We start from the raw sequence: 15,169 nt of genomic DNA, 5'->3' as shown, positions 1-15,169 counted from the left end.
AAGTCAGGCACTGCGCCGGTTACGTCACAGATTTAGCTCCGCCTCCTACTTCCTGTTCAAATGGGTTTACGCAGCAATGATGCATTCAATGACATTTGTGCTTCCCCAAGGATCCCCTCATAACGTTTTTTTTAATATATTTTTTTCAGAAATGGTAACATTTTATATTGTGACTAAAGATAGTAATTACCAAAAGTAATATTTAGCATTGCATCACAAATATAACTTGTCATTTAGTCTGAATTTTTTGATTACTTATAACCCAATAAAAAATGAATTTTCAGATTGATAATGTACAATGTTTTCAGCAGAATGAAAAAAAATCTGATCAAAATATATCTTAATATTTTGACACCAAATATTAACATATCTTGGAAACTCCAAGTACGACACACTGAAAAAAAATAGACTTCATATTATTCCTCCAAATCCAATCCTTAAATTGCATACATGTGCCTAATTAGGAATACAAAAACAGACTTGCACAGAATTATTTAAAAAACAAATTTATTTTCTTCTTAAAAAATAACCCTCCCCAACAGTTTCCATTACTACTATCACATACAGAGCCAATAGAAAGTAACACTTCCAAGTCCTTTTTATTCCAAGTCTATTGGGAAGTGCTTTGATAAGGACTGTTCTTGATCAGTGGCTTCGATATTGCTTAGTCAGATGGTGAGGCTGCCGGCTGTCATACTTTCAGTAACCCCCCCACCCAAACCCCTCAAATCCCAACCGGCCCTACCGCTCACCTGTTCGCCCCCTCCTGCAAGGTGCTTTGTGGCTTCAGTGAGTGAGAACTGCATCTGTTTTTCAGCGGTGCTCGGAAGTACCCTGAAACTTAATATCATTATTATATGAATAGAGGGGAGCGAACTAGGTGGCGGTTAGACTTTTGGCCCCCGATATTCTGACAAGGCCTGGCGAGTGGTGAGCCAAAATACATAACAGGTTAATATCATATATTTATATGTACAGATCACTTTCAACACAATGACGGATCAGTAAAACGTTGTACAAATGTTTTTTTTTCTTGATTACTCGATTTCACAAATGTGATTTAAAAACACCCCAGTGGGAGACCGACGTGGTATTTTGGACTGAGGCCTCTTTCACACAGGGATATTGCGCAAAAATCCCATGAAGAAATCCTGATTGGCGGTACTTATCTGCTGGATTGATTATACTATTGTACTATTACTATTGTCCTACTATTGTAACTGTGCAAGAGAATCTTTTAACGTGACTTTCTCTCACAAAAATTGAGGCCGTGTGAAAGGGGCTTCGGTCTCCACAAGCACTCGGTTGTTTGGTCGCCCGGACGTTTGGCCGCATGAAGTTTGGTCGTCTGGACGTTTGACAACATGACAGAGTTTACTATTGAAATCAGCTCTCAAAATTATATTCACGAGAGAGTTTTATATCTAAATATCTACTGTTGAAACCAGCTCTCAAAATTATATTCACCCAGGCGACCATACGTCCGGGCGACCAAACATCCGGAGACCAAACGTCCGGTCACAGTCTCCACATACACGCGTCACGATACTCAATGGATTTTGTGAAGAAAAAAAAACTTTTTGTCACCATTTCACAATCGAGGCAAATAGGAAATAATGCCCACCGCACAAAAAAATTAGGTGGCTCAGATAATCCAGTTTTACAACGTATTTCATGCATTATTATTATTATTATATTTAAAAAGGCAGGGTGTATTAAGTAGTCGCAACCCCCTTACCCGTGCCAGCCATGCACACGGAGCACCAAGGGAAATTGACTGACACTAAAAAAAAAGGCAGGGTTTCCCAAACTGTGTATACATTCCTTACAGTAGGAGGCGCTAATGAACTGCTTCAATATTTATTTGGATATTGATCAATATTTCTTCTAAGAGCAAAGCATTCCTGTTTTAGCAGCAAGAACAGAATCACTAGCTTGAGGGCGGACTATACTGTTGATTTAATTTTTAAAAAGTATCATTATAGCACATATTAACTAAAAAATAAAAAAAATCTTAATTGGGAATCACACCAAACAGTGTGCACATAGTCTTAAGTATCATTAGCATAGTTTTAATATGTAGAAAATGCTATCTAATGATAAAAACAAGGTAAACTACCAAATACTTCAATAAATCAAAAAGGGAAATATGATTATCTTTTAGATACGTTTCATTAAGAAGAAAATTTTCGGCGATAAAAACGTTTCTGGACATTTTTTTCTCACTATGAACGAGTTTGGGAAACCCCGCATGATGAGATTGGCAAGCGAGAAACACATGTTAAAGAAGGAGAGAAAGATAACCATGTTGTGTGATGAGTATTGACAAGAAGTGTGCTTGAATAGTGATATTTTTTTTTTTGAGTGTGCTTCTGCTGTCCGGGCGGTGAGGTAAGAGCTAATGTGTACATAGTGTGCGGGTTTTTTAGTGTACAAAGATGAGGCCATTAGGAAGTAATAAAAAAAAAAATCAATAAGTAAATGAAACAAAAAAAGTGCCTTGTAAATTCTTAAAGAGCATGTCGACAAAAAAAATAATAAAAACAGCTCCCGGTTCAAGTGCCCCTTTTTCCATTGGTTGTTCTTTTTTTGGCTGGTTAATAACGCTGGTTCAGGTGCATGGGGTGCAAGTGTCTAACATACAAGGGCCACCAAAGAAGTATACTTCATCCGGCCCACGGTTCTATGAGATGCTCCTTCTATTGTTATGCTATGCTAAAGGCTCTAAAATATGCTACGTCCGCTTACGAAATTTTTAAGACGAGAGCCTACATCTTGCAGGCACCTACATGCTAAACGCTAAGTGCTAATGTACCTCAAGGCGGGTTTGGGAACAAAGGTATAAAAAGAATAAACATCACTTGTAAAATGAAACAATTGAAAACCACAAAATGCAAGCTAAGGATTCCCCAATCTTCATGATTTTGGAACACTGGTTCAGGCAGCATTGTGGACCATCTACTTTCCTCCCTTTGCATACTTACTTGCATTTGTGAAGGTAGCATACAATTTGACATTATAAAACCGAAGAAATAACTAAAACCGCCCCTTTAAGTAAAAAAAAACGACAATAACAATGACAAATAATAATAAAAATATTCATAACCTTTTAGTGGGTGAGGCTGGAGTGTTTTGAAGATTGGATTGATGCAGCTGGTTGAGGACACTCACATAGGGTAAAGGGAAGAGGGTGAGGTGGTCGTCATGGTGGGTAGGGGCTGTGGTGACATGGACAGGGGAGTTGTGGGTGGTTTGGAATGCAGCTCAGGCAAAGTACATGGTCCTCAAGGTGTCGTGATGGATTTGGACCGCTTTAGCTAATGCCTGGGGGTCTCGACCGTTACTCTGTCCTGACACATGGCTGCCTTCTCCGCTGTAAAAAGAGCATGTGTTAAGGTAGGTCTGGATAATACATTGATTTCATTCACTACCAATGAATACATAAAAAAATGTAAAGCTATATTTGAGTGATATAACAAGTACCGTATTTGCACGACTATAAGGCGCACCGCGTTATAAGGCGCACCCTCAATGAATGACATTTTTTTCCATATATAAGGCGCACTGTATTATAAGGCGCACTGTCTATTTTGGAGAAAATGTAAGACTTTTAAGTGCGCCTTATAGTCGTGAAAATATGGTAATTGCTATTGACTTCCAGGTATCAAGCACTCACTACACAGTCACCTCTAGAGCCAGCCATTGTTGATGTTTTGGATTTTTTTTGTATAAAATCTTGCAGTGGGGGTTGAGCTATATGATGGAAGTTATTGTAAACTAAGATGGCATCTGCATATTTAACAGTATTGTTTCAGTTCAGGTGTTTGTGTTTTTTCAATATCCGACAGTGGTGGTTTTTCGTTTTTGGTTTTCGTTTTTTTCCATATATAAGGCGCACTGGATTATAAGGCGCACTGTCTATTTTGGAGAAAATTTAAGACTTTTAAGTGCGCCTTATAGTCATGAAAATACGGTAGCTTTTGGTTGATGTTTTCCCCACCTGTCATGCTCTTTATCCACCAAATGATAGCGGGCACGGAAGGCCACCAATCGGGCATAGTAGGCCGGCGCCGGGATGGACACGGAGCGGGTGCAGCGTACATAGGTGTGGCACAACTGGTAGGTTAGGATCTGCAACTCGTCGGCTGTGAAACGATTGTCATCCCACAAGACGTAATAATGCGACGGGCGACTTGTACCCTGGAGATGGAAAGGAATAAATAACATGATTCATTGCCTCTTGAAACTGGATTAGGAGTAGCCATGCTCTTTCTTGTATGCTTTACCTGTATGCCTGCATGGCTGCACAGGTAGAAATCAAACTCAAAGGGGTGAGTGATGCTGGTATCCACTGTGGTGCCAGCCGGAATGTTCCCGCTTTTTCCGATCTGGGGTGGAAGAGGGATGGGATTTCCGGTTAAACAATTTTTTATTAAAAAGGGACCATTGTGCAAATTACCCTTTCAGACTTGTCGGCGCAGAATAGGCGTGTATGGTGGCGTTTTTGCACGACAATGTATGTGATGCCAGGCTGGTAGTCCTTCTCCAACTTGATGCAGGCATCCCTGATGGCTAGAAGCTCATAGTGCAGTATCTGAAGGGTTTTTTTTGGGTACAGACACAAAGAAATACAGTTAGATTAAAGAAAGAAAACTACTGATGTTTCTACCATCTCGTTCCTACCTGCGGCAGCTGTCCCTCGGGAACGCCATCCCTATAAAAGATGATCCTGGTGGGCTTGAAACGGGTGGACTTATAAAACTGGATAAGGAGCTCGCGCACCATGTAGGAAAGGTCCTCGATAATCTCCTGCCGGGGTCGTTGAACCCTCACGGTGGCGCAGTAGCGGCTGGGATGGGCGTCCATGCTGCCCACCACCTTAAGGAGAAAAGACAGGAAAAGCAATGCTAACATTAGCATGCACTTGTAGCAATTTGTTTTTATAAAACTAAAAAACAAAAGGAACCACTGTAATTGTTGGTTAAGATGATTAACAAAAGCTAATATCAATAGTAAGATAAAATTTATCACTTCAATATATTAAGTGCCGCCAAGTGGTTTGTGCATTGGCCTCACAGTTCTGGGGTTTAGGGTTCGATTCCAGGTCGGTCCTCAATGTGTGGAGGTTGGGTACTCTCCGATTTCCACAAGGATACGAGGCTAGCTCTAAATTTTCCTGAATCGACCCCAACCATCCCTGCACAGCCTCCTTCTTTCCACCATGTAATTCAAGCATCTGTCACTATCGCTAGGCAACAAGGCAACCAATCGCCTCTTGGCTGATGTCACTAGCAACTGACGGGTTGACGTCATGTCGATTTTACAACGTGACTCAGTGGGATGAGACATTACTTTCCTTTTATCCTTTTTCCGAAAACCCTTTTATTATTTTTTTTTATTACAAATAGTGAACTTATTATATTTCTATCATGTTCATAAATTACCACTAGATGTCAGTATAATAATAAACTCTCAGGCATTCTACATGATAACACCTACAGCAGTGATGGAGGGTTTCTTGCCATCGCCAGCAGGAGGGTGCGTCACATCAGCTCCCAGGAAGATAACTGGCTGTTGAAACACCGCCGACCTGAAAAATGCAAGCGAGTCATTAACAAAAAACGGCCGAAAAGGTGCGTTATGCATCTCTGAATTTAGCTCGAACCTTTGATGAGGCACCAGGATGTTATTGATACCACCCAGCTTGACGTTGATCTTGAGACAAAGGTTGGAAAGGGTTTGAGGGGACGTCTTGACCACGTTCTTAACCTGGACACACTGAGTAGCCATGCCCAGCAGAGTGTCTCCAACCCGCTTCACCTCGGCTGAATTGCAAATAATAACATTAAATGATCCATCATGTTAAGATGTCATCATCAAGGACATCATCCTTTTACCGTAGACAGGTGTTTTGCCAGGCAGGATGACGATGATAAGCTGTAGCCCTGAATAAGTGTTCTTCAGGTGTCTGAACATGGGCTCCACGCTGTCCGCTCCCTGGGCGTACTTGCAAAAACACGGCTGGCCTTGGATGGGCATGCCGGCGTCCTTAGAGATCTTGCGTAGCTGATCGGTGAAGTTCCTAGAAAGACAAAATCTGCATTTAATAGTGTTGGTAATACCTTCAAATCTTTTGTCAATAGATGGGCATGAGTGGAAATTTGGTCTTCAGGGTATACATTTTTTTTTACTAATTACCATATTTTGCTGTTTAATATACCCGGGTATATTAAATTATGTTTGCTTTTTTTTTAGCCTCCCGTTTGTGCGCCATTTAATATACCCCTGCCGTTTAATAAACCCGGATATATTAAATGATTTTTGCTTTTTTGAGCCTCCCGTTTGTGCGCCATTTAATATACCCCTGCCGTTTAATATACCCCTGCCGTTTAATATACCCAGTATATTAAATGGCAACTCAGCTTTTTTGGCAAGATTTGTATGATGTTCATGGGGGCATAATTATTGATACTTAATTTCATTAGAATTCTAAGTCAGACTTTATTCAGCAGTAAGTAGTTTTAACCTGAGCACTAAGTAGTTTTAGTCTGTAAAACATTGATGCACCCCGTCACGACATAAAGACTGCAAAGTGGATCGTACCTTCCCATTTGTGCGCCATTTAACATACCCCTGCCATTTAATATACCCGGGTATATTAAACAGCAAAATATGGTACTATGTGAGCTGTGATAGACAGGCAAAGAAAAAGCAACCAAATCCTAAGGTGAACTTACTTGAGTACTTCTTCTCTGCATTGTTTCTGCGGGGCAAAGCAAGCAATGGCCCACACTTTGATCTCAATACCATTGTAGAATTGCTTCCCCCTCATGTCCCACACACCCTGATTCGGGGTGGCTATGGCTCGGTTCTGCATTTGGGGCACACGCCAAATATCATTGAAACCAATTTTTTGGACAGCGACATCTCAGCTTGTCCTGCTTTAAATACTTACCCGCCCTCCGTACTGCAAGATCGGGGCTGGGAGAACTCGACCCGTCACCTCAGCCATGTCGTCCTTAACCTTGATGCCAAACTCTTGGATGTACGGGTCGAGGTTGAAGTTGGCATTTTTCATCTGGGAGAAAGAACCGAGACTTAATTCTCAACAATTGCTCATTTTCATTGGGCGGATGGGTGGTTTTAAACTCACCAGCCTGCTGATCTCTTCCTGCCTATCCGGCGCCGAGCGAGCGGTGGCTTTAATCATGGTGGACGTTTGATTATCCGTCAGTTTCTTGATGCATCTTTGGCCTGCTACAATGTTACACACCTGACACAATTGGAACAGAAAAAAATTGTAAGATAAAAAAAAAAACGATACATTATCATGATGTAATACAATTCCTCACCTCAAGGGGCAAATATGTGTGCTTCTGCTCCTGCCCCACCTGCAGGCAAGGCAGGTGAGGGTATTTTAGCTGCAAATTGTACTTCTGCTTGAAGTACTGGGCCACGGTGCATTCAACCGTCTGCCCGCTTTCCAGCTGGAGGGGGAACCTGCCCAAGATAAAAAAATATATATATATATAATTTCTCACTCATTTTTACGGCCATTGGTAGCCTGAAATGATTGGTAATGGCCCCTGGGAGGGAAAGGGTTCTTCACCCTGGGAATAATGGCCACGTTCTTCAAATTTACAACCTCCCATTTAATAAATATACCATAATGAGTGGACGATATGTGTATATTATTATTGAAGGAATGAATTGCGCATGAGTGACAGATTGGTTCTGGTTTGGCTGATTTAGAGACCCACTACGGCCAGGGGTGGGCAAACTTTTGGGCCCGGGGGGCCACATTGACTTTAAAAACTTGACAGACGGGCCGGGTCAGCAAAAGATACGATACATATAAAAAAGTGCATCCGTTAACAGTACATATGAAACATAAACAGAAAAAAATGACTAAAGTATTAACATACTCATCACTCATCATTAAAGTAAAAAGTATAAAGTACAAAGTAAAGTAAAAAGGAATGTATTAAGAAATATTAAAATGTCATTTAAAAAAAGATAGAGGGGCTGTAAAACATTGGAGTTTCTCCTTTTTGTTGGATGACTAACAAAAATATGATCTCACAATGACCTCATGGGGACAAGGTCTCATTGAAAAAATGACATTGTCATGTTTGCACAAAATCATGGTGACCACCTTTGTCATTACTTACGTTTGGTGACTGGCAGGACGCCGGGTGACATTGCATACTCGATACTTCCTCTTCATTTGCCCACAATGCGTCACCTCCACCTTGAGGCCTGCAGATGCGGGATACACGAGACCTGACGCTACGACATATTTATGACTTTTCTATACTAGCAAGGGTGCAAAATCTCCCACCTTTGATTTCCTTGGTGAACCGGACTCGTTGCGAATCTGTAAGCGTTTTGGGTTGCTCGTCAATGTTGCGAATGTCGAGAACCTCACACATGAACTCGATGACTGGTTGAGCTTTGTAGAAGGCAGTTGCGGACACTAGAGGGAGCCAAAGAGCATACACGAAGATAAATTGTTAGAGTTTATTTTTATTTGTTTGTTATTTTAACATGTTAAGGTCAAGTCATTCACCATCGATGTTGAGCATCATCTTCCACATGGCGGGTCGTACTGACTGATGGAAGCCGAACCACACCTCACGACCCCCGCCCAGAGGGTGGTAGTACCCCTCTGGTGGGGAGAAGAATGAGCGGCCCACTGGAGTGTACCTAATTGGAATAGGTGGGGTGGGGGTGAGGCGGAAGGTGGTAGTCAGCGTGCGGGAAAATTATTCAGCGTGACTTCATTTTTCATGATGTAAGATGAGTTGGTAGTGTGTCACCATCCAAAAAATAATGAAATAAAAACCACAACAACTTTTGAAGTTTCACACTAAGAAGGTATACCTCATAGAGGCCAAGTGGCGCATGGCCACATCCAGAGCTTGGACCGAATCCAGTGGCACTTGCAGCCGTCCACTGACCAGCGTCTCCTGAAGTAGGCGCCATGACACCTTGGCCAGCCAACGGATGGACACCTTAAAGATTCGGTCCTTGCCTTCGCCTGGGATTGTGACCTCGAAATCCACCTGGGGGGAAGAAGTCAAAAGAATAGAATAAAGTTGAATTGTCCAAATCCTATTATTAACATTTTTGCAACATTGATTCATTACAGAGGTACCTCTACTTACAAATTTTTCTACATACAAATATACAAAAGCAAAATCCAAGTTACAAAATCCCCTAAAAAGTCAATACATCTCCTGTATAAGTTATTTTAGTTTTGAAATTGGCACGTTAGCATTGCATTCTGCTTGAGAATCTCCCTACACTCTGCTGGCATCCCATTGGTTGTCTCTATTTAATGCTAAGTTGTTGTTAAGTCATAATTTGAAGTTGTTTAGATGTGCTAATTCGCTAAAGTTAGCTTCCTCCTTACACTTGTGTACCGGCACAAATAGAAAATATTTTTCCACGCCTGTTATTCATTTTAAGATATTAATAAATCATTTTGTATCATTTTTTGCATGTTTACCTGGAACCAATTAATCGTAAGTAGAAGTACCACTGTATGGAAATGTTCACTTTTTAACATAGTTAAGTTCAATACCTTCTCACTACCAATGGGAAGTGCCAACACTGTGTAGATATTCTTCTTGCCATCGTACACAGGTTTGCGGTCTCCAAAGAGTTGCGGCTTGAAGTGCTGAACCATATACTCCACCACCTCCCTGACGACACAAAAAAACCATGGCGTTAACACACGCCACCCATTGCGCGCCATCAGTTAAAACCATCCCCTTGATCGTTCCATTGTGACCCGAAATAGCGAATTATCGATTGTGTGCAATGCAGCTGTCATGGTCATGGCAGGAGGTGGGGGGAGGAAAGGACAAAAACAAGGAACAAGGCGGGTTGAGGAGGCCAGGGAGGCCTTTTCAAATGTGAGAGAGGGGCTCAGGGAGCGGGGGGTCAAAGGCCGTGATCTTCGGATACCTTCTGGGTAGCCTTTGTCAGAAAACCCTCAAGTCAAGAGGGAGTGAAGCTCAAAGACTCGCTACGGATTTTAGAAGAAAGTTTAACGGGTGGTGTGGAGCTGATTGACCACTGATTGGCTAATGTGAAAAAAAGGTGGGTCTTAAAGCGTTCTCACAAAATTTTCACAAAACAATGGTGTGTGTACATTTTCTCTTCTAAACTGAATGTTCCAGAAAAGAATCCGGATAATGAGTCCAACTCATTCTTCCTGGTAAAAAGAAAAGTACAAAACAACCTGTGGAGTAAAAAACAAGGACTTTTATTTCTGGGATTTAAGTTCACCAGAATTCCATGTGGAATTTTCAAGCTATTATATGAATCAAAAAGACATTATTTTGGTCAATATCACAAGGAAGTTAGTAATTCATCTCGAAATGGCTGTTTTCTTTCTGCAAAACAGAAAATAACCAACAAATAGTACATGTTAATTTGCTGACATCTACTGGTGAGTAGAGTATAGCAACGCTGTGTGACTTATGCGCATATAAGCCGTACTAATAGTCATCATTTTTATGAGTTAGAAATATGGCTTATATGCGAGAAAATATGATATCTTCTTATTAGAGCTATCATATCAAGTCAATCCCATCTTAATTAACATCTTGAGACTCAGTGATATCAGAATACAATTTAAATGAGGTCGGAAGGACAGTTAAAACCTGAAATTGTACGGATTTGGCGCTGTGAGAAAATCTTGTAATTGTTGTGGCTGAAACATGAAGGGAATGTGTCAAGCTGACATGTTTTCACTCTGAAGCAGACAAACAAGATGGCTGAAAAGGACTCTCCAGAGACTTCATGACAAAGAGTCGGCAGATGATTCCTTCTTTTGGCTTTCATGTTTGTTTACAGCCTTTTGGATCGAGGAATGCGTCAAATCACAAACAAGAGAACTGCTTTTTCTCTTTTTTCCCGGCAAGTGACATTTGAATTAGGAAAACATAATTGATATCTGAGCTTTATTCTATTTCTCGTGCTTTCCTAAGACCAAAAACTTCACCAACTGGTGCATGTTGTCAATCTCAATTCAGTTTGAACTGTAAGAGTTTAATTATTTTAATTAAATCGATACCTCTAATGTCAGTGAGTGAAAAAAGTAGCTTGGAAACATCTACCTGTTGACTCGCCGCGGACATTTATCCGGCTTGATGTCCACCTCATAGTGGTAGACGTCCATCTTTGGGATCTCCACTTCGAAGTAATTAGCCAGCAGCTTGATTGGCTTGCCCACGGTGCCCATTCCTGGCCGACGCGGGGCGTGGAACACCTGCTGCAGGGGTGGGGGTAAGACCCCCATGGGCACTGAGGATAAATAAATGGGAGGGAGAAATGCTATAAAATTTGACCAATTGCAACAACATTTCAATTCATGACAGTTGGGCAAAGTTAGGACACAATATATTTTTGCTGTAATTCTGATACCGGCAGAACCAGTTGCACTGAGCAACAGTGTAGTTTCCATGGTCTGCCAGGTGGATGTTGCTTTCCTCCTACATCCCAAAAACATGCATTCCAGACTGTTTGAACACTCTAAAAGTCTAAATTTTCCTTAGGTATGAGTTTGGCTGTGATTGGTTGGTTGTTTTCATTGTGTCCTGTGATTGGCTGGCTTCCAATTCATGGTGTCCCCTGCCTGTTGCCTAAAGTTGGATAGGATAAGCTCCAGCACCCCTTGCGACCCTTGTAAGGATAAGTGGTAGAGAAAATAAATGAATTAAAAATATTTAAAATATATAATAAATTAAAAAATATTGTGCCCTAAAATACACAATGTGATTTTTCAAACGCCCACTAGCTTAATGCTATTATAACATCATTAACATTATTCTACCAAAACAAGTAAAAAAACCATTAAAAACAATTAAAAACATGGAGAAAAAAAAACCTCCATCTTGGGCAATATGGGAAAAAAACTCCAATTGTTAACAAATTTGAATTTAGAGTTCCAAGTGATGCAACAGTAGCTGTGAAACACTAAATCCGAACGAGAGAAAACCAGTGTCAGTGTCAATACCTCCGCACGAGGGGCCCCCGTGTCTTAACCCCTCAGGTCCCCAGAGGACCCCAGCCACCCTCCCTCCCCCAGCACCAACAACAAAGACCCCAGCTGCCCCGTTCCTGCGTCTGCGGCGCACATAAACAACACCGGGCGGCTCGACGGAGGGGAGTGCCCTCGCGAATTCGGGCGAGCCCCCCGCTTCGGCATTCCCAGCCTCACCATGGCGACACCACGGCAACACGCTATTGTCATGGATATCAGGAGACCTGTATGTGTGTACGTGAGGGGTGCTTGAGGGGGGGGGGTGCCTGTCGGATGGAAGGAGGGGCCGGGACCTTGGCCTCTCCCGCCCCACCGGGGCAAGTTCCCACATCAGTCCAACCTGGAAAAGCCCTTCTTTAAATAGCTGCAAGGGATTTCCTCAAGGTGAACCGGCCCACTCGCTGGACAAATCAGAATGAGTGTGGGTCTGGGGTTGTGTACTCTGAATATTTTGGCCACCGATTCCTCAATATAAAAGTGAGGGCTCTGACAGTCAGGGTTTAAATAGACAGACAAGGGTTGATTACCAAGTGCTGGTTAAGATAGGAAGGGAAGCCTGGAGGGACGTAAGAGGCAAAAACCAAACAAACAAACCAAAAATCCAACCAACCTTAACAAAAACAGCCAAAATACTCAAACCGTTAAGTATCCAAGATGAAATAAGGTAGATATCAGATAGGATCAGATAAATTTTAGGATCGAAAAATATTCAATTCAATTAAATAAAGAAAACCATAAAAAGAAAAGTGAATTATAAAATTCTCAAATAGATTGATGAATTGATATATTCTTTAAAATATTAATACAAATAAAGTGAAAAAAGAAAGAACTAACTTTTGACAAATATTAATGAAAAAAAAATACAATAAAATATTCATATAATATACTGTAATAATTAAGTTAAATGGAAATCAAACCACAGAATAAACAATACCAAAATATATGAAGAAAAAGTACACAACATTAGGACAAAAATATCAACATACTAGTTAAAAAACTATCACAAATATTACCCAAAAAAAATCAATGTGATTGACCAACTTTTTGTTAAGATTTCCACTTGATGTTTATTCCGAGTAGAGACAAAATCATGCATTACGACACACTACCTTGCAGCTTCTCACTACTTCTCCCAAAAAATGACATGCGTAAATATATAATATTATTAGGCCACACATTAGGCAAACGCTGGAAGGCCATATTCAAGATTCATGACGGCCACGCGCTAAAACACAGTCACTCAGGCCCAAACATGGCGTCCCCATGCCAGTGAAGGCAGATGGTGCGAACCCGAGCCAGATCTCCCCGACGTCCCGAGACAATAGTTTTCCGGGCGTTGAGACGATAACAACACAGCGTCCCAGCGTCCTCGCTACGTCATTTGCATCTTTATCACAACGCATTCACAGGCTCGCGGCATCTGAAATGCAAAGGATGACCTCGACGTATCTTGAACTTTTTACTTGGCTTTGTGGCAACACTTGTTCCAAAAGACAGTTGGTGGAAATCCCACCAGATGTTAGCAAACCACTTGAGCGCTTTATTTCAGTCAAAATAGCTTCAGGAAGCGATCAAGGCATTACCTCTGCAGATGTTTGTTCATTTCTATTGGATTTGTTTCAAAAGATGGATTTTAAGGTTCCTTATTAACCACCAATGATGTCACAGTTTTTGAGCATACATATCTCAAAACCCTTCCTCTAATAACGTGAAAGGAAATGCCAATAATGTTTAGCAGGCTGTCAAAAACAATAAAAATGTCATTAAACTGTGACTATTTTTGGAAGATTTCCTCATAAACCACCCAAGTTATGTTTGTTGTGAAGTCCACTTCAACCATTTCGAGCGTATTACCCAATAGTATTTTTCTCCCAAAACAACAAAATCTACCAAACAACCATTCCTTTCTAAAGAAAACCCCCAAAAAACAACTTGGCTAATGTTTCCTCTATGGAAAATTTTCCTTCTTTTGCATTTTGTCACAAATAAAAGAACTGCACTTGACCATACTTCCACAAATGTAAGCAATTAAAAGATTAACCAATCATATGCCATTTTCAATCATATTCCCCTTTTTAATTGTCCCAAACTCTCATCATAATTGCCCATCATCCAAATACTATTCACCCAAACACTTTGTGAATCAACACTTCACACACAATAGGCAACTTCGCAGATAGTCAGGGGGGCCCCCAAAGGCATACCCCACCCACAAATCCTAAATCACCCAAAATATAACCCACATTACTACACCAAGTTTACATATATACGCCCAGAATTGATTATTACATCGTATAAAAACACAACCGAGTTAATAAACAGTTAGTAAAAGGTGAGGAAGAGTAGCCCATGTCTCAGCCAGATGCTGCCGGTGGAAGGCGGGCTTCGTTCCCACGACCTCCGTGGCCGCCCCTCGCCCGAATAGAAAGTCAACCTCGTTTAAGGAAAGGCTCCTTCCAGGTTAAAATTTGGGGGTAAAAACTCAAAAAAGAAAACCTTGTATGGTCTACAAGGCTGCAGCAAAAGAGTATTTCATAAAAATAAAAAAATAATGTGCAAATTTGAATTTACATACCAGCGCCAGACGGTCCCGGCTCCATCCCATTCACTTAGCCGTGCGGACACAAGCTAGCAAATCCAGGGTGGTATGTGGCCGAAGCGCCGCCGGCCCCTTCAGCCTGGAACGAAGACTTCCAGCCACCGTCCTCTCGGCGTACCGTCTTCGTCCCTTCTCGGTGTGCTGTGTGCCCCGAACCCGCCCGTCCGCCCCCCGAAAAAAAAGAACCACAAGAGGAGTTATAATCCTAAATAGAGGCGATAACCGGCCCCCGGTTATCCCACAAGACCCCTCTTGTCTCCGGGTGCCGTGTGCTGCTGCATCGGTGTCCTCCCCCGTCAGACCGCCCCGGGATTGAGCCAACTGTCCGCGGTGTTTGGGTGTCTCAAGCAGTGTGTTGTGGGTCTCCTCCCCGCGGAACAAAAAGGGCCGATCCCCCCCTTCGAATCCCCTCACTGCCCCCCAAAAAATGTGCTTAAACTTCTTCTCTGCCATGAAAACTGCAAGGGAACTGCTGGATAAGTTACTGACGTACCCTAGTGGTGATAAAGAGAATT

The 15,169-nt window shown here is 41.7% G+C and overlaps 1 protein-coding gene across 1 annotated transcript; it reads right to left on the bottom strand.

Moving 5' to 3' along the window:
- Positions 1–716: 716 nt before the first annotated feature.
- Positions 717–15,031, bottom strand: ago1 (argonaute RISC component 1). Its single transcript, XM_077720720.1, has 19 exons — positions 14,631–15,031; positions 11,130–11,316; positions 9,587–9,707; positions 8,884–9,065; positions 8,570–8,706; positions 8,342–8,476; positions 8,172–8,259; positions 7,353–7,500; positions 7,154–7,273; positions 6,956–7,078; positions 6,738–6,871; positions 5,898–6,082; positions 5,666–5,825; positions 5,500–5,590; positions 4,684–4,878; positions 4,460–4,594; positions 4,287–4,388; positions 4,001–4,200; positions 717–3,373 (listed from the first exon to the last, which is right to left on the bottom strand). The coding sequence occupies exons 1-19, from the start codon at positions 14,653–14,655 to the stop codon at positions 3,265–3,267; spliced, it is 2,577 nt and encodes an 858-aa protein (XP_077576846.1). The 5' UTR covers positions 14,656–15,031; the 3' UTR covers positions 717–3,264.
- Positions 15,032–15,169: the final 138 nt, after the last annotated feature.

This window comes from Stigmatopora nigra, chromosome 7, assembly GCF_051989575.1.
Source record: "Stigmatopora nigra isolate UIUO_SnigA chromosome 7, RoL_Snig_1.1, whole genome shotgun sequence".
In the NCBI taxonomy this organism is placed as follows: domain Eukaryota; kingdom Metazoa; phylum Chordata; class Actinopteri; order Syngnathiformes; family Syngnathidae; genus Stigmatopora; species Stigmatopora nigra.
This window is presented reverse-complemented; position numbering and strand designations above follow the sequence as displayed.